General features: G+C 61.5%; 11 protein-coding genes across 11 annotated transcripts; 3 read left to right on the forward strand and 8 right to left on the reverse strand.

Moving 5' to 3' along the window:
- Positions 1-598: 598 nt before the first annotated feature.
- On the reverse strand, positions 599-2,584 carry COLE_06011 (uncharacterized protein; the record flags this gene model as incomplete). Its single annotated transcript, XM_018421867.2, has 4 exons — positions 599-738; positions 786-832; positions 878-2,277; positions 2,534-2,584. The coding sequence occupies 4 exons, from the start codon at positions 2,582-2,584 to the stop codon at positions 599-601; spliced, it is 1,638 nt and encodes a 545-aa protein (XP_018282477.1).
- Positions 2,585-3,407: 823 nt separating this feature from the next.
- Positions 3,408-6,175, reverse strand: COLE_06012 (uncharacterized protein; the record flags this gene model as incomplete). Its single annotated transcript, XM_065626451.1, has 5 exons — positions 3,408-5,096; positions 5,132-5,678; positions 5,781-5,835; positions 5,867-6,056; positions 6,152-6,175. 5 exons carry the CDS (start codon positions 6,173-6,175, stop codon positions 3,408-3,410), a joined length of 2,505 nt encoding a protein of 834 aa, XP_065482262.1.
- Positions 6,176-6,519: 344 nt separating this feature from the next.
- Positions 6,520-9,154, reverse strand: COLE_06013 (uncharacterized protein; the record flags this gene model as incomplete). Its single annotated transcript, XM_018426312.2, has 5 exons — positions 6,520-7,865; positions 7,922-8,585; positions 8,625-8,724; positions 8,784-8,866; positions 8,900-9,154. The coding sequence occupies 5 exons, from the start codon at positions 9,152-9,154 to the stop codon at positions 6,520-6,522; spliced, it is 2,448 nt and encodes an 815-aa protein (XP_018282479.1).
- Positions 9,155-9,442: 288 nt separating this feature from the next.
- COLE_06014 (uncharacterized protein) lies at positions 9,443-12,115 on the forward strand (the record flags this gene model as incomplete). Its single annotated transcript, XM_018421869.2, has 7 exons — positions 9,443-9,484; positions 9,517-10,077; positions 10,109-10,691; positions 10,722-10,874; positions 10,915-11,105; positions 11,136-11,725; positions 11,767-12,115. 7 exons carry the CDS (start codon positions 9,443-9,445, stop codon positions 12,113-12,115), a joined length of 2,469 nt encoding a protein of 822 aa, XP_018282480.1.
- Positions 12,116-12,225: 110 nt separating this feature from the next.
- On the reverse strand, positions 12,226-14,059 carry COLE_06015 (uncharacterized protein; the record flags this gene model as incomplete). The annotated part of the gene is made up of 3 exons (XM_018425091.1): positions 12,226-12,543; positions 13,083-13,625; positions 13,988-14,059. The coding sequence occupies 3 exons, from the start codon at positions 14,057-14,059 to the stop codon at positions 12,226-12,228; spliced, it is 933 nt and encodes a 310-aa protein (XP_018282481.1).
- A 340-nt stretch (positions 14,060-14,399) lies between these two features.
- On the forward strand, positions 14,400-15,838 carry COLE_06016 (uncharacterized protein; the record flags this gene model as incomplete). The annotated part of the gene is made up of 2 exons (XM_018420645.2): positions 14,400-15,141; positions 15,201-15,838. The coding sequence occupies 2 exons, from the start codon at positions 14,400-14,402 to the stop codon at positions 15,836-15,838; spliced, it is 1,380 nt and encodes a 459-aa protein (XP_018282482.1).
- Positions 15,839-16,353: 515 nt separating this feature from the next.
- On the forward strand, positions 16,354-17,757 carry COLE_06017 (uncharacterized protein; the record flags this gene model as incomplete). Its single annotated transcript, XM_018421870.2, has 3 exons — positions 16,354-16,418; positions 16,483-16,736; positions 16,802-17,757. 3 exons carry the CDS (start codon positions 16,354-16,356, stop codon positions 17,755-17,757), a joined length of 1,275 nt encoding a protein of 424 aa, XP_018282483.1.
- Positions 17,758-18,603: 846 nt separating this feature from the next.
- On the reverse strand, positions 18,604-21,082 carry COLE_06018 (uncharacterized protein; the record flags this gene model as incomplete). The annotated part of the gene is made up of 8 exons (XM_018420646.2): positions 18,604-18,762; positions 18,802-18,952; positions 18,984-19,522; positions 19,555-19,823; positions 19,893-20,050; positions 20,085-20,219; positions 20,262-20,441; positions 20,475-21,082. 8 exons carry the CDS (start codon positions 21,080-21,082, stop codon positions 18,604-18,606), a joined length of 2,199 nt encoding a protein of 732 aa, XP_018282484.1.
- A 235-nt stretch (positions 21,083-21,317) lies between these two features.
- On the reverse strand, positions 21,318-22,964 carry COLE_06019 (uncharacterized protein; the record flags this gene model as incomplete). The annotated part of the gene is made up of 4 exons (XM_018421871.2): positions 21,318-21,982; positions 22,026-22,586; positions 22,650-22,774; positions 22,840-22,964. The coding sequence occupies 4 exons, from the start codon at positions 22,962-22,964 to the stop codon at positions 21,318-21,320; spliced, it is 1,476 nt and encodes a 491-aa protein (XP_018282485.1).
- A 1,996-nt stretch (positions 22,965-24,960) lies between these two features.
- COLE_06020 (uncharacterized protein) lies at positions 24,961-25,680 on the reverse strand (the record flags this gene model as incomplete). Its single annotated transcript, XM_018427507.2, has 2 exons — positions 24,961-25,071; positions 25,147-25,680. The coding sequence occupies 2 exons, from the start codon at positions 25,678-25,680 to the stop codon at positions 24,961-24,963; spliced, it is 645 nt and encodes a 214-aa protein (XP_018282486.1).
- A 93-nt stretch (positions 25,681-25,773) lies between these two features.
- On the reverse strand, positions 25,774-26,157 carry COLE_06021 (uncharacterized protein; the record flags this gene model as incomplete). The annotated part of the gene is made up of 1 exon (XM_018421872.2): positions 25,774-26,157. The coding sequence occupies one exon, from the start codon at positions 26,155-26,157 to the stop codon at positions 25,774-25,776; it is 384 nt and encodes a 127-aa protein (XP_018282487.1).
- Positions 26,158-27,228: the final 1,071 nt, after the last annotated feature.

The following is a 27,228-nucleotide window of genomic DNA, read 5'->3' on the forward strand; positions in this document are numbered from 1 at the left end:
CGCGTGGCAGTGTGGAACATGGTGGCCGTCGCGCTTGCCGCGTCCGAGCGCCGCGCCGAGGTAGTGCGAGGACGCGAGTAAGGCCCTACTGCGCATTGCGCAGAAGCCTGCGTATCCTGCGGCCGCGTATCCTGCTCTGCTCCTCCGACCCTCCTGCATGATTCTGCAACCCAGGCGCAGTCATGTCGGTCAAGCCGGTCAAGTCTAATCATAGAAATGCCCTTACGCTCGGCCCCGCTGGGCCGCGCGTGGGGCGCTCTGAGAAACATGTGCGGATCTGTGCGTCTTGAGCAGCTAGCTGCAAATGCGGAGCGGAGCAACGAGCGCATGAGCGCATGAGCGCACGCGCACACGAGCGCAGTAAGACACGAGGACCGGTACCAGAGCACCATTGGCCAGCAGAACTCTGCCGCCATCTGTCGGCGATTTCGACTGGTTGTTCTCTGGCTGTAGACGACGTCGCCGGCCACGCCACGCCGCAGGCAGTCCTGGGTCACATCCGAGCCCGCAGCGAGCACGTTCCCTCCCCACGCCTTACCGCACCACACCGCCCAAATGACCTATGTTACATGCCAAAACTATGCTATGAAAAGTGCTATTACACAAGGTTGGACGGGTACTGGAACTCGGTCGGGTCGACAAAGTTCTCCATGATCGAGCGAGCTGAAATGAAGCGGTAGAAGATGGAAATCGAGCCAGACTTGTCGTTCGTGCCCGAAGCGCGTGCTCCTCCGAAGGCTGCAAGTCAGAATTGATCCTCCCTTCCCTCCACTCAGTGTACTCACGCTGCTGGCCAACAACGGCACCAGTGCACTTCGAGTTGATGTAGTAGCTGCCGCGTTAGCTCTGTTCACGAGAAAAGGACGGAAACACTCACTTGCCGGCGGCGTTGCGGAGCTGGGCCGAGGCCTTGGCCAGTGCCAGGCGGTCACGGCCGAAGAGGGCACCAGTAAGGCCGTACTCGGTGGTCGTGTCAATCAACTCGATGGTCTTGTCCCAGTCGGCGTCCTCGAACACGTAAACAGTCATGACGGGACCGAAGATTTCCTCAGTCATGGTGATAGACTTGGGGTCCTTGGTAACGATAACGGTAGGCTGGACAAAGTAGCCCTTCGAGTCGTCGGCGGTGCCACCGACAATAACCTCACCGCCCGCCTGCTTGGCCTTCTCAATCATACCGGTGATGCGGTCAAAGGCGGGGCGGCCGATGACGGGACCAGTAAAGTGCTGGAACTCGGTGCAGGGGCCGATGGTGATCGAGCCGGCCTGCTTGACGAGCTCCTCCTGGAAGCCACCCTCCCAGAGCGAGCGAGGAACATAGCAGCGTGCGAGGGCCGAGCACTTCTGGCCCGAGTACTCGAAAGCGGCGCGGATAGCCTGAATGACACCAGGCTTGATGTCGGCGGAGGGGTGGTAGAGGTGGAAGTTCTTGCCGCCGGTCTCACCGACGATACGGGGGTAGCCACGGTAGATGTCGAGGTTGTTGGCAATGTCCTTCCAGAGCTTGCGGAACACGTGGGTCGAGCCAGTGAAGTGGAGACCGGCAAACTGCTTGTGGTCGATGCACTGCTTGACAATGTCGGGAGGCGAGCCGGGGACGAACTGAATGACCCCAGCAGGGAGACCGGCCTCGACGAGGACCTTGTAGACGAGGTAGCTCGAGTAGTTGGCGGCCGGGGCGGGCTTCCAAACGACAACGTTGCCGACAATGGCGGGCGCGACAACGAGGTTGCCGCCGATAGCGGTGAAGTTGAAGGGGGTCACGGCGAGGACAAAGCCCTCGAGAGGGCGGAACTCGGTGCGGTTCCAGACACCGTCCGAGTTGCGGGCGGGCTGCTGGGTGTAGAGCTCCTCAACAAACTTGACCGAGAAGCGAAGGAAGTCGGCGAGCTCGGCAGCAGCGTCGATCTCGGCCTGCCAGGCGTTCTTTCCCTGCCCGAGCATAGTAGCAGCCATGATGTCAAAGCGGTACTTGCCCGAGATGAGGTCGGCGGCCTTGAGGAAGATGGCGGCGCGGTCAGCCCATGGCATATCCTCCCACTCGCGCTTGGCGGCAAGCGCGCCGTCAATCGCCTGGGCCACGGTCTCGGGGGTGGCGGCGTGGAACTCGGAAAGGTTCTTGGCGTGGTCGTGGGGCATAGGCTGGCCCTGCTTGTCGCCCGAGCGGATCTCCTTGCCGTTGACAACGGCGGGGACGTCATAAGGTGCGCCGGCGCCGACACGCTTGAGCGCCTCCTCGAGGCCCTTGCGGTCGGCAGAGCCGGGGGCATACGAGCGCTGTGGGGTGAGCGGTTGTCGGAGGGGGAAGGTTGGAGGAGAGATACCAGCAGTCGGTGGGCGGAGCATCTCGAGGACGAGGGGAGGTGAGATGGAGCTGAAGCTGAACAAAGCTCGAGGTCACGCCCATCCCTGCTCCCACACCCCGGAAGCCATCCCCTCCCCACCACAGCCTTTGACGCGTACGCAGGCGGGAACAATGCGTCGCGTCGCCACTGCCGTCCCCCAACCAAGGCCAGAGATAATTCGCACTCACCATAGGCTCGTTGTTGATGACGGGGATCTTGAACGTAGCGAGCTGAGCCATGGTGCGTGTATCAGATCAAAGAGGGGGAATGAAGAGATGGGAAGATGGGAAGATGGTCGAGGATGGGCTTATAAGTATTGTCTGCCTCTGTGACGACCTCGCTCGTCACTGGGGGGTATGAGGGGGGGTCACATGTTGCTCTCTCTCTCCAAAGTGACATCGTCCTTCCCCCAGCGCTTAGCTCGAGCGGCTACGTCCCGAGGTATGCGACATGCCACCCCCCGGTGGCGACGGGTGTCGTATATCCGCCACTGCGTCACCGTACAGCGTCCTCTGCCTGCCGCCCGTATTATCGCTCCAAGACCCGGCCGACTAGCTCGCGGCTAGCAACTAAGCGCAGCTTGATAACGCGCGCATCGCCGATACTCCTTCTCCCTCGCTCGGCGTGGCGATGGCGACGCGCCGTGCTTGGGCACTGGCTACGGGGCTCTGTGGCTGGGCAGCAGCAGACGTCTGGAGCGGCGTCCCGTCCAGTCGGAGTAGGCAGGCGGAGGAGTAACATATAGGTCACGGCCGAACGGCGGAGTCGCCGAGTTGCCGCCCTTATCGATAACCTCCACCTATCCATCCTCCTCCGGCTGATACTCCACCACAGACTCACTTCTTGACCATACACCGTCTGCATCGTTCACCGCGCACAGAGCAGCTGATCCTGCCAACCTCTCATTGCCTCCCGGTCTGACAGATTCCCACTCACGGCCTCCAATGCAGCTCATGGAACGGGGAGGATGATCGCCGAGCCCTCCCCCAACCGCGTCGCCCCTCCACACACATCGTTGGATACAGATACATATCATGATCGCGAGCTCCACTTCCACCCCACCTAGAACAAGAAGTGCCGCTTGGCCAGCGGCAGCTCGTCCGCAGGCGGCACATCCATAAGCACGCCGTCGGCATGCACCTCGTACGTCTCGGGGTCTACGCCCATGCGCGGGATGTAGTCGTTCCACTTCATGTCGCGCTTGCTAATGTTGCGGCAGTTGCGCACGGCTTCCGCGCGCTTGCGCAGCCCGTACCCCTCCACAGCCCCGTTGTCAATCGACGCCTGCGACACAAACACGACGCTGTTGAACGCCGCGGCGTCCGGCTCGCTCCCGAACATCCGTCGCCCGATGAGCGGCTGCACGGTCGGGATGGACGCGTTCGCGTCCCCGATGTGCGCGTACGCGATCATGCCGCCCTTGATCGTCATTTCGGGGCGTGCCCCGAAATGCGCGGGGTCCCACAACACCAGGTCCGCCAACATGCCCGGCGCGACTTGGCCCACGATGTGCGAGACGCCGTGCGTGATCGCGGGGTTGATCGTGTACTTTGCAATGTAGCGCTTGACGCGCGTGTTGTCGCGCCCGTCTTCGTCGCCCGCGAGCGGGCCGCGCAAGTCGCGCATTTTGCTCGCGGTGCGCCATGTGCGCGCGACCACCTCGCCGATCCGCCCCATCGCCATCGTGTCCGAACTCATCATCGAGATCGCGCCCAGGTCGTGCAGCATGTCCTCGGCGGCGACCGTTTCAGCGCGGATGCGCGAGTCCGCGAACGCAATGTCCTCGGGGATCGAGCGGTCCAGGTGGTGGCACACCATCAGCATGTCGAGATGCTCGTCGAGCGTGTTCTTGCAGTACGGCATTGTCGGATTCGTGGAGGACGGGAGGACGTTCGGGTGCTCACACACCACGATGATGTCCGGAGCGTGGCCGCCGCCCGCACCCTCAGTGTGGTACGTGTGGATCGTACGGCCCTTGAACGCGTCAACTGTGCTCTCGACGTATCCCGCCTCGTTGAGCGTGTCCGTGTGGATGTTGAGCTGGATATCGTACTCGTCGCACACGTCGAGGCCGCGGTCGATGACCTCCGGCGTAGCTCCCCAATCCTCGTGGATCTTGAGCGACATGGCACCGGCCTCGATGATGTCGCGCAATCCTAGCTCTCCCGAGTCGTTGCCCTTGCCCGAGAAGCCCCAGTTGAGCGGCGAGCCGTCCGTCGCGAGCATCATCGCTTCCATGTACCACTTGCTTGGCGTGCAAGTGGTCGCATTAGTGCCTGCCGACGGTCCTGTGCCACCACCGATGAGCGTCGTGAGGCCAGACGAAAGAGCCTCCTCCCCAATCTGGGGGCAGATGTAGTGCACGTGTGTGTCCAATCCGCCCGCAGTCAATATCTTGCCCTCGCCAGCAATCACCTCCGTGTTGGACCCAACGACCATGTCGCGGTCGACGCCGTCCTGGATGTCCGGGTTGCCCGCCTTGCCAATAGCGTGAATGTAGCCGTTCTTGATACCAATGTCTGCCTTGTAAATCCCGCTCCAGTCAATCACCACTGCGTTGGTGATGACTGCGTCCAACACCTCGGCGTTGGAGCGGTTCGACGCCTGTCCCATTCCGTCACGGATGACCTTGCCACCCCCAAACTTGCACTCGTCGCCGTACACTGTGTAGTCCTTCTCGATCTCCACCCAGAGGCTCGTGTCCCCGAGCCGCATGCGGTCGCCCGTAGTCGGACCAAACATCGACACGTACTGGCGTGAGCCAACCCTTGAGACTTGAGACTCACAACTTCCCGATCCATCTCCGGCACCGGCGCCTCCTCGACCCTCTCCTGCTTCTTGTGCGCAAAGTCGAGCTCTCTTACTCGCTGCGGCACGAGGGTGTGCCGCTTCTCCTCGTCCAGCGGCCCGGGGCACAGGCCGTGCCCGCCCGAAATTATCTTGTGCCCGCCGATCTCGACGAGCGGCACCGTCTTCCGCTCGCCTGGCTCGAAACGCACCGCCGTGCCTGCCGCAATGTCCAGGTGTTTCCCGTACGCGAGCTCGCGGTCGAAGAGCAGCGCCGCGTTCACCTCCAAGAAGTTGTAGTGCGAGCCGACTTGGATCGGGCGGTCGCCCAAGTTCTTCACCTCGATGTGCACGCGCTTACGGCCCGGGTTGAGCCGGATCTTCTCTTTGCGGCACACGAGCGCGCCGGGCAAGTCGTTCTTCGCCAGCTGGGCGCGGATGGGGAACTTGTCGTCGCTCGGGATGGGCAGGAAACTGCCGTAGAGCGCGAGGTCGAGGTCGACGCTGTCGGCACAGACGGGGTCGTGGACCGTGACGAGAAACGTGCTGGGGTAAGCTACGTCGTTGGGATTCAGCTGCTGATCGACGGCGCTAGTCCGCTCCGTTTGGCCACTCACCCGTCCTGTCGTTAGCGCGCTCATTCCACATCTCACAGGAAACGTCGCCTCGATCTGCACAGTATGGATCTCCTCCGGCACGCCGTCTGACATCAGCCCCGTCGATGTTATACTCACCCATGACGTGCCGCCGCCCGAGCATCTTCTTGCCGATGTCCATGAGCTGCGCGACCGAGTATGTCCCATCGCGCGCGAGCTCGTGCAGCTGGAAGCTGATGAGTCCGACAGCCTCGCCGCGGTTCAGCGTCAGTCCGCGCGCGAGGCGGCGCTGTGCGAGCTGGCCGACGGCCGCAATGAGGAGCTTGTCCTGGCGTTAGGAGATGCCCGCGCGAAGTAGGAGAGTGGGGGAGGGGTGAGGAGATGGGAAGGATTGGACGCGGTGGAGGCCAAAGACAAGCTCACCTGCTCGCGGGGGAGGAGGTGCATGTCGTCGGGGTCGGACTAGATGAGAATGGGAGCAAGATGGGCAAGATGAGCAACAGCAAGAGAGAGCAATGCATCCCGCTAGATCCAGCTGAGCTTGGAATAGCATAGCCGCGGAAAGCAGGGTGGGGTGGGCTCCGTGGTCAGCAGGCAGGGCGAGATTGTTGGGCAGAGATAAGCAATTCCATCCAGCCAACGACGTCACTCGCCGTGCGCCACGTCCGTGCTTTTCGGCCCGACGCCTCCATCTATATCTCCATATTTCCCATAATTGCCATAAACCATTACACAAGCCTGGGCACTGCCACCCCCCGCCACACGCACCATGCGAGGACGGGGGCGACGAGTCAGGCAACCGTGCACCCGAAATACGAGAACACGCTCCATTCCTCCTCCGTCGCGTGGGTGGGGAGCGCGCCACTTGCGCGCCTAATCTCGATCGTGTATGTTGTCGGTCGCTCCGGAATTGTATACTTCCAAGTCAAGTATTGTCCAGACGTGGAGTATGTGCCGGTCGTGGTGCGGACTTCGATGCCGAGGCTGAGCTCGGACTCTGGCCGGGGGTCCTTCGGGTCGTCGCTATCGCTGTCGAGGAGATTGGACGACGAGTTGACGCGCGAGCTCAGCTCCGAGCCCTTGGGTGCGGCGCCAGACACTGGCACCCACTCAAGGTCGCGCGCGTAATGTACAAAGGGTACGTAAATGAGCGTGCCGTCGCCGCTGTCGTCGGGGCCTACGGTGACGGAGAGGCGGAAGACCGAGGTCGAGATGTTAAAGTCGATGCGGGCGGGCACGCCAACAGTCGCGACTGGGTAGGGGCGGCACACAGCGCCGATCGCCCGCGTCCCGTCGAGAAGAAGCTCAGGCGTGATCTCCTTACCGCTATCAATGCCCTTGGGACTGACCTGCCGCGGCTGAAGAGTAGCCGACGTGCTCGTCGAGACGAGCGTCGCGGCACTCTCCGTGAGCGAGCGCTCCATCTTGTAGCTCGCGCCCTTGCAGTCATCAGAAGACCAGATGCTCAGGTCCTCGCCGTTCCACCCGTCGCCCCACTGGTGGGAATTGGTCGGCGTGTAGTTCCACAGCGTGTAGTTGAGACAGTTGGTGCCGTCGGACGCGTTCATAGATGCGTCCCAGCTCTTGAGCTGAGCCGAGTAGTCGCCCTTGCCCTTGCCGCCGTCGGCGTAGCCATACGCCGCCCGTCCGTCCTGGTCATACGGACACCCAATCTCGCCCATCAAGGTCGGGTAGTTGCCAATGCTTGCCCGTGTGTCCTCCTTCAATACACCTAGCTGCTCCTGGATGACCTTGCGGATGGCCGCCTCGCCGACGCGTAGACCTTGCACAATGCTCCAGTACTTCCCGCGCAGGATGCCGAGGGCATCGGCATTGAACCAGTTCCAATGCTTGGTCATGAGCGTGAGCCCGTCATAAAAGTGAGGAGAGCTACACGCCCGCCCAGAAAGGAAGGACTCGGGCAGCGGCGGCAGCGGCTTGAACACTGACGTGTTCATGAAATGCACGGCGTCCGGGTGATGCGTGCGCACGCTTGATGCGTACGACATCCAGTGCTGCCGCCAGAAGTCGTACACAAACTCGACCTCGTGAGACGCATCAGTGGGCAGTGTGTGGAAGTATGCCGGGTTCAGTAGCGTGCGGGTTGTCGGGTCCCACACACCGTGTTGGGCCCAGACTGAGGTCAGCATCTTGCTGCTGCGATCTGCCCATTTAGGCGGCTGCAAAACCTACTACACGTGCCAATCTCCCACTCGCTTCCGCGCTTCCAGCCCCACCTCCCGGCGCCACGCTCGGCGTCGTCCGCAGGCGAAATCCACATCCTTGTTCCCTGCGGGTCGAGCACGACCTGCCCGGTCTTGGACGGCCCCATGGAGGTGAACTTGTAGTTGTCCACAGCGAGCGCTTCACCCATGGCCAAGCGCATATTCTCGAACGGGGTGGGCACAGGGCCAAGGCGCACCGGCTGGTCCTTGGGCACCTGGTTGAGGTCTCGGACGCCTATCAAACCCTCGGCGGGCTCGTTAATCGAGTCCCAGCCCAAGACACACGACTCGAGTAGCTCGCCATCGCCGGCCGCCGCCACAACCTTGATGAGTTCGCCGACGGCGTCGATGAAGTGATCCTGCAGGAAGTCTTGGATGTTCTTTCCGTCGATGGTGCACTTTGGCGCAAACTCCTTGCCCGCGAAGAAGAGTGTCCATACCGTATGTCCGAAGGCGCGGTAATAGTTGGACGACCAGATCATCGCGGGCAGCGAGCCAGGGTCGGGCGACTCCTTGCTTGGGTAGTCGCACTGTACGAGCGCCGAGTATGTCGGCACAATATTGTGGGGATCCACGCCACACGCATAGATCGTCCATAGTGGCGCGCCCGAGCCGCCGGTGAACCGCGACCACTATCGTTAGCTCACCCGGTACCAAGTCCCAGTACTCACAACATCCTGGTGTGGATCCATGTACACGCGGAACCCCCACTCCTTGCACTTGTACAACACCTTGACGATATAATCCATGTACGCGTAATCGTACTTGCCCCTGTCGTCAGCATTCGGCCCGTTACAACAGGCCCGCTCGGCGTAACGCGAAGTACTCACGGCCCCTCGTGCTCCAGCGCCTCCCACGTAAACACGAAGCGAAGCATGTTGTACCCCCAAGCGCGCAAGCGAGCGAGGTGGATCTGGGCGTCAGCGGAGCCTCACCCAAGGCATACATCAGCGCTCCCGTCCTCGACGTTGAGCCCCATCGCACCGATCCAGTCGCCCTTGCCGCTCTCCGCTTCCTCCCAGAACCCCTCCTGGCTCTGGCTCGGCTGCCCCCGCGGCGCCTTGGCGCTCGCGGTGAAGTTGACGCCACGGAGAAGAACGCTGCGCCCCGACGTATCTTGGAAGTGGATGTCGGAGGCGTGGAGGTAGTCCGGCGGCACCGGCTTGCCGGTGACTGGCGAGACGGTGGCGACCTTGGGCATGGCGGGGTGGCGGGGAGGTCAGAGAGGCAATACAGGCGGTGGTGGGATACAGGCGTGTGTAGATGTCAAGATTACAGTCAAGATGGAACAACAGATGACAAAGAGTGGCTAGAGGAGAGAGATGGAGAGATGCAGCATCGCCTGTCGCGTCTCGGGAGGTGGAGATAGAGCGACGCCGATCTCATCATGGCACGACGGTGACGTCGGCCAATTCTCCGGGACTTATCCGGGGACATCGCGATAACCTGATGTTGACACTTTCGACATTTTCGACCTTGACACTTCGGCATGGCCTTCAACACCTTCAATGAGGGCCTCAAGATTGCATCGGTGCGTCTATGCTATGGTGGCGCTGATTTCAGAACATCGGAAACCGGGCTATCGCGGCCGAGGCAAGCCTCGCGAGCTTGAGCCCACTCGCCTCACCTCTCCCGACGCTCCACAAGGCGTTCAGCCTGTACGTGCAGGCCGCTGAGGCGTATTCGCACCTCTTGCAGAGCGCGCTGGTTCCGGCCAGCGAGCGCGCGGGCGTACAGCGCAAATGGCGACTAGTGCTGGAGCGGGCGGAGAAGGTGAAGAAACGGATCGAGGGGCTGGGGGGCCGCGTGGGCGCAGCCAGCGTCGACGAGGAAGCGGAGGAAGCCGCGGTAGTGCGTCGCGGCGCCGTAATCAATGGCTTCAAGGCGGAAGTGTGGCGCACACCGCCAGACTACGAGTTCACTGGAGCAGCGTGGCGCGACACGCGCCAGCCGGACCTCGCGGCAGAGCAGCTCGCGCTCTCACCTGAATGGGCGCCACTTCCAGACTCGGCGTGGGACGCGCCGCCCGGCATGTGGGAGGTGCGCCAGGGTCCTGGAGCAGACTGCTCTGTCACGGCTGGGCTGGGCGCCTGCATCGCGCACAATGCGCGGTGGGGGACAAAGGTGCGTAATCTGATTTCGGCGCTGATGCCAGCTGGGCGAATCTGCACTCTATCCGCAAGCCGTGTCCGGCCGACCTGCGCGCTCCGAGAACGCGAAGCACGTGGTCAAACTCCTTTTGAACGGAGCATGGCGCTCGGTCGTTGTCGACGCACTCCTTCCTCGCTCTTCCGCGCACAAGCCATTGCACATCACGGCGCGACAAGGCAACGATCACCTTGGCCCAGCGTGGATCCCTCTCGCTGTCAAGGGGTACTTCAAGGCTCTTGGGGGATACAGTATTCCCGGCAGCGACCCCGCGCCAGACGTGTATGCGTTCACGGGCTGGATCCCAGAGCGACTCACCCTTGCTTCCGGCTTCCAGCGAGAAAAGGAGTGGAGCCGTCTCCAGCGCGCCTGGGCCCGGGGCAGCGTAATCGTCACTCTGGGGAGCGGGCACGACGCGGCGCCAGGCTTGGTGCCGCTGCACGCGTACGGCGTGACGGGCGTGGACGAGGTCGACGGGGAGCGGGTGCTGCGGATCTTTGACCCGGGGTCTTGCCGGACCCCCAGCGTGGACACGCTCGCCGATGAGCTGCAGGAAGTTTCTGTTGGCGGCGAGAGGGCAGGATCTAGACGTAAGACCTCCCTTTGTCTCGCTGACCCAGTCGCTTACTCGTTCACAATGTCCTGGGATGAGGTATGCTCGAGGTTTCATACACTCAACCTCAATTGGGACCCGGCATTGATGCCGATTACGGCGGAGCGACACTGGTCATGGCTCAAGCCCGAGGGCGACACCGACGAGTCGCTGTCTCTGCGTGAGTCTCGGAAATGTCTTGAGTGTGACGCTGACACCAGGCTCGAGCCCGCGCTACCGCGTCACAGCGACGACGAGCCAGCCCGACGCCGAGGTCTGGCTCCTCCTCTCTCAGCACCGCAACTCGAAAGACGTGCCGTTAGACGATATCGCCGTCCATGTCTTCCGGGACCACCGCGCGCGCGTGCGCGCCGACGTAAGCCGCCTCGTCGCCCCAACGCATGAGGAGGAGGTAAGCGCCGTCTCGAGCACGCTAACCAAGAACCCATACACGAATGCGCTGCATACCCTAGTCCGCTATCCGCTGCGCGAGGGCGCCAATGTGCTTTCGGCACTACCCTCGCGCGACCGTGGCCTTCTACAAACGGGCTTCACGCTCCGCGCCTTCGCGGCGCCCGGCACGAGCCTGGCGCTGCAGCGCGTCGCCCTCTCTCTCCCATTTACGCAGGAGGCGCGGGGCGCGCTCACAAAACGCACAGCCGGCGGTCACCCCGGATATCCCACGCACTCCCGAAACCCGCAGTACCGCTTGGCGGTCGAGCGGGCGGGGACGCTGCGCGTCGCGCTCAAAGGCGCGGCGGAGCTTGCGTGGAACGTCAAAATCGTGTGGGGCGCCGAGCGCGTGTTCGAGCTCGCGGCCGAGGCCATCGTTGCGGCCTCTGGCGCGTACAACTACGGCATGGCGTACTGCGAAGTCGACGTCGAGGCGGGGACGTATACCGTGCTCGTGTCGAGCTACGAGCGCGACGAGGGCGCATACGCGCTCACGGTCGAGGCGAGTGCGCCGGTGTCGCTTACGAGCATACCGCAGGAGGGCGCGGGCATGTTCGCGCGCGCCGTACATGGCAAGTGGTAAGTTTGGCTGAGGATCGCCACATAGGTTCTGACCGCAGGGACGAACGAACGGCGGGCGGACGGCCCAGTGGGAACGGATACGATCGCAATCCCCGCATTGAGGTCACGCTTAGCACACCCGGCACGCTGCTCGCACGTCTTACGCTGCCCACCCCCGCACCCGTGCCCATCAATCTGACCGTGTTCAGACGGGGAACCGGCACCCTTGGGGAACAGGTAGCTACTTCTGGGCCCTATGTTGAGCGTGTGTGTGGTGTATCGACTGGAAAGGTGCGCCTCACCCCTGGTATCTACGTACTGGTGCCGAGCACATACAACGCCGTGTTGGAGGACTGGACAGTGGATGTCTGGGCCGACACGCAGTTCAGTACTGAAGTTGTGCAATAGTTGGCGGACCTATGGATTGATGTCGCATACTCCGTTTAAACAGCCATTGTCAGAGAATATACGGGCGCCCGGATTATACATGACTAGGAAAGATACAACTGGGCTCTAATCTATCTGTCAGATCCAACGACTTGCCAGCTGGCGACACCCAACTCTAGCCCGCCCCACTCCTCCATGACGGCGTCGTCATCGTCGGGGTCGAGCACGCGCGTCCGCGGCGGACGCGGCATGCGCACCGCTACAACGACGTCGAGCGGCTCGCCGATGATGGAGTCGAAGGCGCTATCGTCTTCTGGCGAGAAGCGGGGCGGCTTGGGGTCATGTGCTGTCTTGAGGTAAGACACATAATTAGGGAAGTAGGGGATAGGGGAGATCGGTTTAGCGGGCTCGGTGACGGTCACCGGGACGGGGATGAGGGCGAGAGGGCGCTGTTGTGCAGGCCGGGGAAGATCGGTAGGGAAGACCGGTAGGGAAGCGCGCAATGGCGTGGTACGGTATGCGGACCCAACATGAGCGAGACGGCCACGGAATGCGACGCGCAATTAAGGAGGCACAGCGACAAAGGTCATGAGTTGAGGGACGAGGTCGACGAGCCAGCAACAAAGGGATAATTTCGTGGCGTAGACACAAACATTGTTGTGATTGCAATGTAGGAGTGATTGGTGGCGCCAAGTCCGCAGTCGATTCAAAAGGGTGCACGGGCATGACGGAGCGGAGCGGACATGGATTCGGATGGCAGGCACGGGCGATCAGGTGGGGTATTTCGGCGGTTCCCACAGAACGGAGACACCGCAGTCGGGCAACAGAGTGAGAGGTAGCGAGGTCAAGGAGGAGGTGAACAGTGACAATGGGTGTGACGAAGGGGCACATGGAAGTGGGACGAGATTGTCAAGAATAGACAAGAGGCATGTGTCAGCATACGCATGGGCAGTGGGCAGCCGAGGGGCTGATCTTTGGCGCTACTCACCAGGTCCTCTATGGATCCAAGCTCGAGCTGCCCACGGGCACCATACTCGGCGTCTGGTGCGTGTGCGTTCGGAGCCGGTGGCTGAGGCTGTGGTGTTGGCTTCCGTTGTTGTTGTTGTTGTTGTTGTTGTGGAGGTTCTGGCGGCACGAGTGTACCGGCCTGGGTACGTACTTGTTCTGATGCAGAGGAAGTGCTGGTGTCGTAGAGGTTGGCAGACGTGTTTGCATCGTAGAAGAGATCTTCGACGTGCTGCACGCTGCCCTTCTCCTTGATGGGTGATGATGGAGTGCGTGGGGGACTGCGCTTGGCCCTGCTGGCCTTGGCATCCTCCAATACCTCCCACCAGTCGGGGGTGCGCCACCCGTCTAGCTTGCGGAGGGCGGGGCGCTCGCGCATCGGCACGTACCCGGTCATGCCGGGGACCATGAGGCCGAGGCGCTCCGCCTCTCTGAGCACAATGAGGCGTCGCCTCCTACTGCGCACATAGTTGAGGAGGGAGACGAGCGCAAATGCGCCGAGGACGGCGATGAGGATATAGAAGAGCTGGAGTTAGCTACTGCTGCACGGACAATGCGGGGGAGCGCACGGGAGAGACTTTGACTTCCATAGGAAGTGGGATGGAGAGTGAGGTGAGGTGAAGAGGGTGAAGTGGGTGATGGAGAGAGTTGAGGAAGGGGAATTCGACTGTCATGTCACCCCATGGCCTAAGTATATGACCCGTGTCGCAGTCCATCATCCCTCCGATGCGCAGTCCACCCGCAACTGCGGCGATGCATGCACGACATGACAGGAGGAGAAATGAGATGCGCAATGCATGCGACGGCGGCGGGAGATGCGGAGTGCCGATGCAATGCGATGGGCGCTGCACCAGCGGGTCGGAACGGACGTGGAGCTCGCTTACGTACTTTGTTGTAGAATCCATTCGAGTATCTCGTATTGCCGTCGCGGCGTACGAGTGCGGGAGAGCCCGCGGGCATGATGAGCGACGATGATGGAGATGAAAATGGCAGCGGAGCCGATGAAAGTGTGATGGCTTTGAGGGTTGAATGGAGGACGGTGGCGGTTGAAAAGGGAGTGAGCGGCAATCCACCAGCAGCGACCTGCGCCACCCAAGGACACCTTTGCCTAATCCCTGAAAGTGCAACTCATCCTCGGTCCAGGCTCCAGGCGTATCTGATTAGCTTTCCCACGCGTGTCTCCCGCTGGAGTCCCGCATTTCGTCAGGTCACGTGATGTCACTGACATTCTGACTTCAAGATCACTACTCCAACCCTAGCCTCATCTCCATCCGTCTTCTGCATCTCATCAAGTCAAGCCATGGCCGCAAACTCCAATGGCACGGCCTCAAACACCAACATCGTGGTCGTGAACCCCACCAACGGCTGCCCAGAGCCCTCCACTCAGGCAGACGATGACACCCTCCGCGTCCACTTCCTGGGCACAGGCACATCGACTGCTCTCCCCGTCGGCCCCTGTCTCGCTGAGGTGGACATTCCATCACGCGATGTAGGCCTCTTCCTCCAAGACTACAAGGCCGCCCCCGAGGATGAGCGCACTCCCCACAAGTGGGGTGGGTATGATCCCTCTGGTCAGTGGCCGGCGAGTGTGCCCTGCGGTTCCTGCCGCGGAGCAGTGGACCCTCTCGTCAAGGAAGGGTGGAAGAATCGACGCGGTAACCCGGCCATTGTGCTACGCAAGCGGCGCGGTGGCGAGTGGCGCAACGTCGTTGTCGACGTAGGGAAGACGTTCCGCGAGCAGAGCTGCAAGTTGTTCCCGCGCTGGGGGATCAAGCGCATCGACGCGGTGATCATCACTCACGGTCACGCCGATGCGTACAACGGCCTCGACGACCTTCGCGAATGGTGCGGACGCCAAGGCGGACACATCCCGATCTACTGCTCGGCTCTGACTTTCGAGACCATTTCTGCTTCTTTCCCTTACCTTGTCGACAAAAGCAAGGCAAGCGGCGGCGGCGACTTGCCCACACTCCACTTCCACATACTCAAGGATGACACCACACCTTTTGAAGTCGAGGGAATTACTGTTGCCCCGCTGCCCGGTAAGTTTAGCTGTTTTTGACAGAGTTGTGTTTTTCTCCTTTTTCAGGCTGACATTTAGTGCATCATGGGAGCTACTTTTCCGCCGCGCCACCCACCGAGCCTAGCAAGCCCGGCACGCCTGTCAATGTCGGTCACCACGGCCCCAGACCAACTGCTAGCAAGGAGCCGTTCATCTGCCTCGGCTTTGCGTTTGACTCGCGACTCGTCTATCTCTCTGACCTGAACGCGGTACCACCCAAGACATGGGACCTCATCGATGCCGCGGTGCCGAACAAGGAGGACAGCGTGCTGATAATTGACACCTTGTGGCCGTGGCGTCCGCACCCCTCCCATGTCTCCTTCCCTCAAGCCATGGACATTACGCTTGGTATCAAGCCAAAGGCGACCTACCTTCTCGGCATGACGCACCCCACCACCCACTACATGTGGGAAGAGGTGGGCCTCTCCCTCCGCGACCAGGAGCGCCACGATCCCAAGCACCATGATACGGCGCTAGCAGACATGCTCATCAAACGGATCTGGGAGCACGAGGACATGGCAAAGATTGCCGACGACCTCAAGGCGTGGGGCGGTCGCGTCGAGCCAGGATGGGATGGACTGGCGCTTGAGATTGCCCCTGGCCGTCTGGAGGAGCTTCCTATCAGCAAGGGTGGAAGCGCTGGTGGCTGGGGCGTGGATCTCATGTCGGCGCTGTAGCGATCGCCTAAAGCCAGGCGCGCGGGAGCTAGGAGGGCTTGGGGGTGAGAGCTCTTGTCATATAGAAAATAGCAGCGAGTAGACGGCGTAGAAATGTAGATGAAGACAGACAGGCATGCATGGACGGTTGATTGCCATAGCCGCACAGAACGAGGTATATGGAGGGACGGATGATGGTAATAGCACCCGCCTTCTCGAAAGCTAATAGGCTAATGAGGGAGGGTTAATGAGTGAAATGTGAGTGACGTCAGCGCCCTCAAATGCCCAACCCAATCTACTACTCTGGGTGATTTGAGAACGTGATTAGGATTATAGGATGGGCGCCGGCCGAAGAGAGCATTCCACCAGCCATTTGACGCCACTCGCCGCAGTCACTCTCTCTTAAAGGATCCCTCCACGCCCCGTCCCCACCTTCCCCCATCACAACTCGTCAGCGTGGTATCCATTCCACCTCTTTCATCATCTCAACAACATCCCTCCTCACTCCTTGCCACCTCTTCTCACCTAGACCCAACATGAAGATCGCTGCCCTCCTCGCCGTCCTCGCCGTCCTCGGCGGCACGGACGCCGCCGTCCACAAGTGAGTTGCCACCCATCCACTTGCCTTGCGTCATTGCACCGGCCTCCCAACTAACCATCTCCAGGATGAAGCTCAACAAGATGGACACCTCCAAGCACCTCAGCCCCGACTTCTCCCCCCTCAAGGAGGCCGAGTGGCTCATGGAGAAGCACCTTGGCGGCCTCTTCGGCGGCGAGGCCCAGAAGACCTTTAGCGGTCGCCGTAACCGCCCGATCCGCATGTCGGATGAGGACAAGGACGAGTTCTGGGCCCAGATGATTGAGGAGTCCAAGGACAACGCCGGCGCGCTCAAGGGCGGCCACGGCGTTCCCCTCTCTAGTGCGTTTGTTGACACTATTGACACCCTTGTCACACCGGTCAAGTCACGTCACGCTGACACTCAGACTACATGAACGCGCAGTACTACGCCGACATCACCCTCGGCACGCCGCCCCAGGACTTCAAGGTCGTGCTTGACACTGGCTCTTCCAACCTCTGGGTGCCCTCCAAGTCGTGCTCGTCGATCGCGTGCTTCCTCCACGCAAAGTACGACTCGGACGCCTCGTCGACGTACAAGGCCAACGGCTCGGAGTTTGCCATCCGCTACGGCTCGGGCTCGCTCGAGGGCTTTGTGTCGCAGGACACGCTTGCCATCGGCGACCTCAAGGTCAAGAAGCAGGACTTCGCCGAGGCCACAAAGGAGCCCGGCCTTGCCTTCGCCTTTGGCAAATTCGACGGCATTCTCGGCATGGGCTACGACACCATCTCGGTCAACCACATCGTGCCTCCCTTCTACAACATGATTGACCAGAAGCTGCTCGACGAGCCCGTCTTCGGCTTCCGCCTTGGCGACGGTGACGGTGACGGCGGCGAGTGCACCCTCGGCGGAATTGACAAGGACGGTTACACTGGCAAGATCCACTACATCCCCGTCCGCCGCAAGGGCTACTGGGAGATCGAGCTCGAGGCCGTCAAGTTCGGCAAGGATACGCTAGAGCTCGAGTCCACGGGGGCCGCCATCGACACGGGCACGTCTCTCATTGTTCTCCCCACGGACATTGCGGAGATGCTCAACGCGCAGATCGGCGCCGAGAAGAGCTGGAACGGCCAGTACACGCTCGACTGCGCCAAGGTGCCTTCTCTCCCCAAGCTCTCGTTTGTATTTGGCGGCAAGGACTTTACCCTCTCGGGCGAGGACTACACGCTCAACGCGGGCGGCACCTGTATCTCGGCCTTTACGGGCATGGACTTCCCCCCGCCCATGGGCCCCATCTGGATTATCGGTGACTCGTTCCTGCGCCGGTACTACTCGGTGTACGACCTGGGGAAGAACGCCGTCGGTCTCGCCGTGTCCAAGTAGTCAGAAGTGTCGTATGTGCCGTACGTATCAAGCATGAATGCAGTATCCACCTGAGTAGTGCTACCAATTTCCTCTGCGCAAGAGAGGTACTCGAGTTAACGGCGTGATCGTTGACGGCTGACGGCTGCTCAATGTAAGTACGGGACGCGCCGATGGTCTGGCCACTAGCGTTCGGCATGAGCGAGTCGAGTGCAGTGAAGAGCGCAATCCGGGCGTGGGCGTACAGCGCCGCTGATTACCACATTGCAAGAGTCGCAAGGCGGCGTCGCCCGACGGCGCGGTCTGAATGTTGCCAGCCAGCGCTACAGGTGGCGTTGGACGGCAAACTGCAGTGACTGCAGTGGACCTGCGTGGCGCCAAATGCGCGGATCGCCGATCACCGCCTTGCGCGTCTGTCGACGCTCGCAGATTCTTTGGTGCTGTCGACCGCTGCGTCTCACGATACGCACAAGCCGAAACTACGCACAATTATCCTGACGTACTGACGGCGGACGGGTGAGATGTCCTAGCTAAGCGATCAGCGGCGAGCGACTGCCTGGTGGGTGCTAGGCCGGCGATAAGGAGGGTCGCGACTTGAATCGTACCGAGTCACGCCTCGTGCAGTAGCGCGATGCAACAGTAGTGGAACGACGGGGTCAGAAGCCAGGTCATGTGTGGCACAGCGTGTGTTCTCGGTATTTGTGATTGCTGGCGAAAATTCCTGCCTGGAGAGAAATCTTCCAAGGATTCCAAGCATCTGCAGCGTAATCACAGGCCGTGCGCCGCCAATGCGTACGGCAGTTTCCCAGAATCACGGCCATCGATAAATCTCCAAGACATCTCCCGAAATATGCTACACAAAAATAATCAACGCTCTTCTCCCGGCAGACGCAAATTACGCTCCGCCACAGCCCGTTCTCTCTCCGCTTTCCGCGCCGCCTTGGCCTCCGCCGCCGCCGCCCGCTCCTCCGCTCGCTTCCGCGTGCCCAGTCCCCCATGCTGCGCCGCACATACCAGTGCCCCGACCTGGGATCAGACCTCTGCGTGTCGTAACATGCCACTCACCTGCCCCGCCGTCAGCGACGACACATCGATCGCCGTCCCGCCGATCGTGATCCGTGCGTCGCCTTCACCTTTGATGCCCTTGATCTTGAGCAGCATACTGATCTGCTTCTGGGTCGCGGGGCGCGCCCGCCACGGCGCAAACTCGCTCAGTCTCCATCAGCGCGTCCGTCGTCGACACATACTGTTGTAGGCTATTGCGTGCCATGCGCCGCTCGACGTACGCGTCCGCTGTGCGCACGGCGCGTTCCGCGTCGTCCGCGTATGCGAGCTGTACGACGCGACCGTACGGGCTGCCTCGGCGCGGCACACCGCCGATGCGCGGCAGCTTCGGGGTCAGGCTTACGCTCCATTTGTCGTCGATGGGCTCAATGGTGAGATGGCCGCTTCCCATGAGTTCCAGAACGTGCTTGCCCTGCCCGCAATGCACCCAGGACAGGTGTGATAGTGCCGGAATATGCACTTGCTTAGGCGACTTCAATGCGAACGGGTCCGATATGTCCACCATTCGGATTTTGGTGGGCGTGGAGACGGCCGGCGTTGCAGACGCCCTCGCCGCCTTGGCTTCAGCCCGTTCGCGCTCGTCCGCCACTTCCTCATGGGTGAGGCCGAAAAGCGTTGGTGAGACCAGCATGCCGCTTGCGCGCGAGATGTTGTCGGCGATGTCGATGAGGTAGCAGTCCTGCTTCCCTGTGCTGGGGGAGAGGCGGAGTCCTCGCCCGACCTGGCGTCAGCGTGAATGCTTTCAAGCCCTACCATCTGTGCCAGAAGATTCTTGCTTCGCGTCGGGCGCGCGAGCACGACACAGTCAATCTCCGGCACATCCGCGCCCTCGGTGAGTACCTCGCAGTTGACGAGCACGGGAAACTCGCCATTACGGAACGCCTCCATGACGTCTCGTCGTGCTCCCGCGGGCATGGCGGAAGTTATGCTGCGCGCGTCGACACCGGCGGTCCGAAACGCCGCCACGAGGTCGGCCACGTGCTGCAGGTTGACGGCGAAGACCAGTGTCGAGCGGCGGTCGGCTGCGGTGAGTGTGTGCATCTGGGTGCAGGAGCAGTGTGCAGCCTGCAGTGACTATAACTCGAACCTACCTGCGCGATGGAGATAGGTCCGCACAATGAGAAGGTTGACTGCGGGCGTGTTGACGTGATTTGCAAGCGATGCTGTTGCGTACTCGCCCGTGGACGTTGTTTCAACATCGCCGAGTTGCAAGTCAGCATATACCGCCGTGCTCTTGACGGGCGACAGCCTTTGATCAGTGAAGTTCTGGAGTAGTAACGCACCATCCCTCCTCCAACATGTTTCCAACATCGCGATGAAACACGATCTCCTCAAACGCGGCCGAGAGCGCGAGTGTGTCGTGTCGGCTGAATGTCGCCGAAAACCCCACTATTGGAACGTCTGGAGAGTCGTCAAGACTGCCGTCAGCGACAGCTCAAGCAACATTTGCAGAGACTTACGTCTCATACGGGTCGACGTCGGACGGGAGCGACACGCCTGCGTTGAAGTAGTGTAAGAGCCGAAGATACGATTTAGCGGCGGCGTGGTGAGCTTCGTCTACAATGACAAGCTTGAAGCGCGCGGGGTTGAACTTGCGCAAACGGACAGGATTAGAAAGTGTCTGGTAAGTCGCGACGGTGCTGGCTTCAGTCGAGCAATACCACGCAGCTCACATATCAGCGAACCCCGAGGCGACATGCTTGGCCTGCTCGAGCTCCACGCTCCATTCAGGCAGCAGGCGGCGCGCAACAGCCAGCGCCTGTTCCGCAAGCTCCACGGAGCCTACGAGTATCAGAGTTTGGCCCTCACCTGGCCCCGCGCCAACTAATGGCCTCCCCTCTTTCCGGCGGTGGGCTGCGACATCGTCCACCCCCGGCACAGCCGGGATGAGGTGCATGAACATTGTCGTCTTGCCGCTGCCTGTGGGCGACGAGACGCCGATGCGCCGGCATCCGCGCGCGAGCGCGCTGAGACACGCGTCGATTGCCTCAGTCTGGTACGGGCGTAGGGTGAGTGGAGCGGAGGGCGGGTCGGCGCGAGGCGCAGCTGGGTCGTGGGCGGCGGGTATTTCCTGCGCGCTCTTCTGCTTTCTTGGCTTTGCGGGCGTGTCGGGCGTCGAGCGTGCTTTGGCTGTGGGGCGTCGCTTCAGAGGTTCTGAAGCGGCGGGGAGGAAGGAGGTCCAGCGCCGTGCCGCTACCGCGACTTTCGGCGGTGATAGTGCGAGGCGGGACGGGCCTGCCAGCGCACAAGCGGGTCTTAGTGCCCGCACTGCGCGGGACATGATGAGAAGACGGGTGATGGCGATGCTGACCATCAGTGGTCTGCCAGTTCCAGCAACATTTATGGAGGTGTGGAGAAGTGGAGGTGGAGGTGGAGGGAGATACAAAGTGGGGCAGACGTCGAGGAAACCCACATATCGAGGCGAAGTCTGCATACAATAGCATCACTACAATTACGGACCCAGCTGCCCTCTACCCATCTACCGTCCCCTCCGCTATCGTCCTCTCATCTAATCTTTAACGCGTGTAGAAGAACCAGTCGACGTGGTCACCCTCGTCCTGGAGCTCGAGCTTCTCCTCAGCGGTCCACTCGCGCCCGCGGGCAGCGTTGCGCGCGGCCTTGCGGTTGTTGGCCCACCCAGCGTAGAACCACCAGAAGACGCCGGTCAGCGAGAGCAGGCAGCAGAAGCCGATGCACACGCTGTGGCCCTTCTTGAAGCGCGGGCCGTCCTCGGCCGGGAAGAGGAACGAGGACGCGACACCACCCGAGTTACCGCTGCAGATGAGGATGCCGGTGGCGACCGACTTCTTGAGCGAGCCGCCAAAGTTGTTCGAACCCCATGCGACGATGATCGGGAACGCGGGGTAGATGCCGCAGGCGCCGAGGAAAAGGGCGAAGTACGACACGGCGGTAGAGACGTTGGCGAGGAGGAGGCCGTAGCCGAGGGCGCCGATGAGGCCGAAAATCATGATGAAGGGAGCACGGGTCTTGAGGCGGTCCGAGAGCCAGCCGATAAAGATGGTCATGAACGAGGCAGCGACGTACGGCGGCGTCGACATGAGCTGTGCCATGCCGGCCGTGTAGCCGAGCTGCCTGATGATGGTGGGGGAGAAGAGGGAGAAGCAGTACAGCGGCACGACGGCGGAGAAGAAGGCAAGGCCGAAGAACCACGACTTCCAGTCTGGACGTTAGTGTTGTTTGGGCGTGTGGCGGAGAGTACTCACCAAAGAATGCGTCGCGGATGAAGCGCTTCTTGTACTCGCCCGAGCAGCCGTCGGTGTCGAGGCGAAGACGCTCCTGGAGGACCTTGCGCTCGGCGGGGGTCAGGAACTTGGCGGTGTCCGGGTAGTCGTGCATCATCCAGAACGAAGCAATGGCAACGACAACAGTCGCGATGCCCTCGAGGATGAAGATCCAGCGCCAGCCCTCGTATCCGGCTGCACCGTCCATAAGGTTGATGAGACGGGCGAGGAGGCCACCGAAGGCACCCGCGATCGTGGCGGCCGAGAAGAAAAGAGCGACACGCAGCGAGATCTCGAAACGGCGGTACCACTGCGTCAGGAAAAAGGCGATGCCGGGGAACAGGCCCGCCTCAGTGACACCGAGAATGATACGGGCAGCGAGGAGGCCCTCAAAGTTCCGCACAAAGCCCATGCCGACCATGACGACGCCCCATGCGATCATGATGATGGGGATCCACATCGATGGCCGCCAGGCCTTCATGACGATGTTGCTCGGCACTTCAAAGAGAACGTAGAAGATGAAGAAGAAGGCCAGACACATGGCTGGAAATTAGCGATTGTACCAGACCGGACACTGCACGTGCGCTCAGACAGAGATGAACTCACCATACTCGGTCGAAGTGAGGCCAAGGTCGGTGGACAGGCCGAAAATGTTGGCATTTCCGATGTTGGTGCGGTCCAAAAATGACAAGAGGTAGAGGAGTGCCACCCAGGGGATGATGCGAATGTCGCTGGCTATGAGCTACTGCGCCTCGCACTCCACGTGCGCCCCTGCCACGCCGTATTTGTTACTCACCACTTGCGGATGATCGCCTTGGTGTTGACCTCCTGGAGCTCGATGTCGCCGTCCGAGCCGACATAGTCGTCGTGCTCGATGGTGCTCTTCTCCACTGGGTTCTTCTTGTCTACGTAGTCGCCCATGGTGTGAGTGTCGGGGGATCAGGTGTCTCTCAGAATTGGGGGCAAGCCATTTATACTTCTCTGTCGTATATTCGTATGTGGCGGTCGCAGCCGGTATGAGACGCGAGACTGAGCGAGCCGGTGTCATCCTCTGCAACCTCTGCATCCTCTGCAGCTGTCGCCTCCACCTCGGTTACCTAGCCTCTGCCCGGCCGGAAGGGCCTAGTGGGGGCGATGGGTGGAACATTCGTCATCTGCTAGAGCTCCAAACGCGAGCATGAACGTAAGAGGCGACCATGGCCATGGTTGCAAGCGCGCCTGGCACGGAATGGCTTGGCTGTGCCACCAGACATGTGGGGTGACATGTGGGGCCGGTGATGGTCCGGCGCCATGTCCAGGGCGTGGGAGGGGCACTCGGGGAATGCCCGTGCGGGGTTAAGCAGCTTGGAGCACCCAATGGCATCCCTGGCATCGGTTGCCGAGCTCCATTCAGACTGACGCCGGATTCTTGTTGGCTCTTCGTTGGCCTTTCAGCACCGCCGATTACCGCTCGCCTCCGCCTCCTCCGCTCCGGATCCGCTACGGGATGTTTGTCATCGAGGTGGGCATCGCTCTGCTTTGTTTCTTAGACTGGTCATGTGGAATACCCGAGCGCTGTTAGGCTGACGGAGCCGTGTTACGCTCTGATGGTGAGATTGCCGACCGGCGAGCGTATAGCGGCGGACATTGTGACTCGGCGACATCTACGGGGTGGACGGATGTCACGTCCCCGCTCGATATCCCCGGCGGTGAGCTCTCGATATCCATGGGTGTGGGTGATGACGCCGATGTTTGGCACACCGGGCGCAGATTACAGCGCCGTCAACCTCAGATGTCGGCGGTGGTTGCCGCCATGTGTTCCCCTGGCCGATACGACCGACCGCGTTGAGTAGCCGCAGCACGACCTCTACGCCCCCGCCCGCGAGGCACCGGCGGACTTGTGGCCCCATGGATGCCCGTAGAATCCCCGGTCGGTGACCTGGGCGCATTGTTGTGGGCGAGGTGGTTGCGATTGGGTGTGCGATGACATTCCCGGGGCCCAGGTACGCGCGACGCTGCCAAGCGCGGTGTTGAGACGGATGATAGGGACTACTAATGTGCTAGTTGAGGACAAGTTTACCAGATGGCGAGGGCGCAGTGATTGGTGCTGACGCCGGGCGGTGAGGACGGCAGCATCGGCGTGGAGGGCGGTGCACCTCTTTGATCACCGATCGCGCGCGTCCACCATGTGAAGGGACGCCGTCGGCTTCATTGGCGATATCCGGGCCATTCACGAGGCAACAAGTTCACCACGACCTCCAGTGACAGACCGAGTGATCAGGCGCTGGTGACACTTGTTAAGCGAGCCTGGTTTAGTAACAATATCTGGCCGACTCTTGAGGCAAGTCAACCACCACCAGTGCACCAGAACGTCGTTTCAGGACTACTCCGACCGCATCAATGGTCCCCGGGACCCGGACTCGTTCCGTTGTCCGCGAGAATAGGAGACATCCGTTCGACATGGTCTGGGTCGGGTCGCATGGCGTTTGAGGAAATTGATACTGGCCACAGGGAAGAGGCTGGATCGAGAAACGACTGGCGGCGCTGTAAGCCAGCGCCGTTCGCCGCTCGCGCGCTCACGTGCGTGCCATGCCTGGCAGCAGGCAGCAGGCAGGCGTGGTATGCATGCCAGGGCGCGAGCGGGGAACGGGGGTTGTCCTGTGAGCTTTATGTAGTGCATGCTTTCTCAAGGGTGGGCGCTGCCGCTGTGGCAGTGTGGCGGGACGGAATGCATTATTGCTCGTCCACCTCGACATTACCGGAGCTACTCCGTGAGTATTCCGTGAGGGCTCGACCACGGTCGTCAACGAACTCCATACAACGCCAAATATTCAGAACTTGGCGGGAGGAGCTCTTTGTCGCGGATCCAAGCTTTACCGCCCGCCGTCTCACATCGTTACCTAGTCGTCATCTAGACACCAAACACAATTATGATACACTATAGCCACTGCTGCCACGCATGTACGCGCCGCCCAAGCGTGCTGTCACACCGGCTGCCGACGGCGCTCCGCCGCGCCGCGCTGTCGTCGTACTCGTCCTCCCGCCGTCTCTGAGCATCAGCACAGTCCGCGCTGCCCACATCCCACCCACAAGCCGGGCTGGGACTGCGCTCAAGCCTACGCACCACACTGGACCCGTCGCCGCTCCACGCCGTCGTCAGCGCCCAGGTGTACATGGGCGGAATGAGCTGCCACACCGACACAGGCATGTGGTGCGGGTCGAAGACGTTCGCGTCCGGCGCGGCCGGCAAGTCGTGCCGGTCCATCATGCGCCATGTCCAGTCCGTTACGTCCAGCGCGACGGAGCAAGTGAATGCGTCGCCTGCTGATGCACCCGCTACGAAGGCAGCGAGGGGCGAGACGGAGGAAGGCATGCGTACCGCCTCACGCAGGACAGTGAGGACGAGCGCCAGCGTGCCTTCGCATTCGTACTTGCGCAGGAAGAGGACGAGCGCGCGGAGGAGCTCAAGCGAGTCTAGTGTCGTCCCATCGTCCGGGATTGTGAGGTGTCCGCTGCTGACAAAGTTGAGGAAGAGCCGGAAGACGGGTGCTGTTTCGGTGGGCTCGGATAGGCGGAGGTATCGCGCATGTACGACGCCGGGGAGAGGAGGAGGCTCGCGCTCTTCGAGCCCATCGATGTCGTCCATACCATTAAGCATCTCAACATCGTCTCGCCCGTGGTCGAGGTCAAGGATGTCTGCCTCACGGAAGATTGCACTGGGTGAGCGATGCCGGCTTGAAACTTGAACAACTTACCTCGCCGCAAACAAGTAGTAGCTTGGCACGCGGAATCGCACGCTGTCGCTGGTCACGATCTCAAAGTCGCCTTCGATCCAATACTTGTCGTCGATTATGGGCGGAGGAAGGGCGATGGACTCGCGTCTTCCGAAGGAATACCCATATGTGCTGTTACGGCGGCCAACGGGGATCGGCATGGCTTGGGCGGAGCCGCGGCGAGACGAATCCCGCGAGTATCGCTGGCCAGACGACTCGCGGGTGTGGTAAACTGTTGCGGAGGGCTCGCGGGCATGTCCGAGCCCGACGGAGACGACTGACGGTGTCCGGTGTCGCTGTCCCGAGGGTTCGCGCGTGTGGTGCCTGCCGGCGCTCGAGCCGACCGCTGAGGGAGGGGGCATAGCGGAGGGCGGAGGCATAGCGGACGGCGGAGGCATGGACGTGGGTGGGCCGCCTAGTCCAACCGCCGATTGGGAGTAGCGTTTAGTGGTGCGGGTATGGCTTGCGTCAGAGCTTGTTTGAGGCGCGATCGTGCTCATCGTGCGATGGCGGGGTGTGGACGGGAACAGGGTGGCCGTCGGGGTAGGCGTGTAGAGCGTCGACGCGGAGAGGGCGCGAGGGCGACTGTTGGTGTGGCTGTGTGGGTGGGGGGAGAGGGAGTTGTTGGCGGCGTTGGTGTTGTTGGTGTGGCTGGTGTAGCTGGGGTGGTGGTTAGAATGATGTGAGTGACTGGAGTAATGGGCCTGGTCGTGGTGCGAGTGGTGTGAGTGCTGCGAGTACGAGTGTTGGGAGTGATAAGAGTGAGGCTGGGGAGTAAGACCAGGCGAGACGTCCTCTCGGTGCGGCGAGAGGCCCGGGAACAGGCCGTCGCTGGGCGGGCTGGGGAAGCGGGGGCCAGACGCAGGGAGATGCAGCGTGAGGTTCTTGCTCGCGCTCGCTCTGCTAGCCTTGCTTTCTCGTGGTCTGCCAGAGTTCGGCTTGTCTCTGTTGGAACTCGACTTGCTCTCTCGACTCGAGGGCGAGGGCGAGGCCGAGTCTGACTTGGCCGACTTGGGGTTCGAGATGGGTGTGGTAGGCTCGACGGGGTTGGTGTCGACGGCGCGTTCGAGGCGAAGGGCCGGGGTGTCGCAGCAGGGGTGGGAGTGAGGGGGGGAGAGGAGGAGCGAGTGCGAGTGCGAGTGCGAGTGCGAGTGCGGGTGCGGGTGGGCGTGGGGGCGCGCGGCGCGGCAGTGCTCCGTGCAGGCCATGGTCAGAGCTGAAGATGAATGAGGATGGCGAATGAACAAGAAGGGAGAAGGAGACAAGGAGGAGACGAGGTCGATTCTTGATGGTGGCAAGATCAGGATGAGATGCGCACGGGCCACCGCACAGACTTGCATCTTCATCATCCCTGCGCACACGTTCATCACGCTCTTGTTTGCTCGCCAGCTCGATCTTGCCATCTTGCTCGCGAGCGTTCGTACCCCGGTCAC

Source organism: Cutaneotrichosporon oleaginosum (genome assembly GCF_008065305.1).
Source record: "Cutaneotrichosporon oleaginosum strain ATCC 20508 chromosome Unknown ATCC20508_contig05, whole genome shotgun sequence".
NCBI classification, from domain to species: Eukaryota; Fungi; Basidiomycota; class Tremellomycetes; order Trichosporonales; family Trichosporonaceae; genus Cutaneotrichosporon; species Cutaneotrichosporon oleaginosum.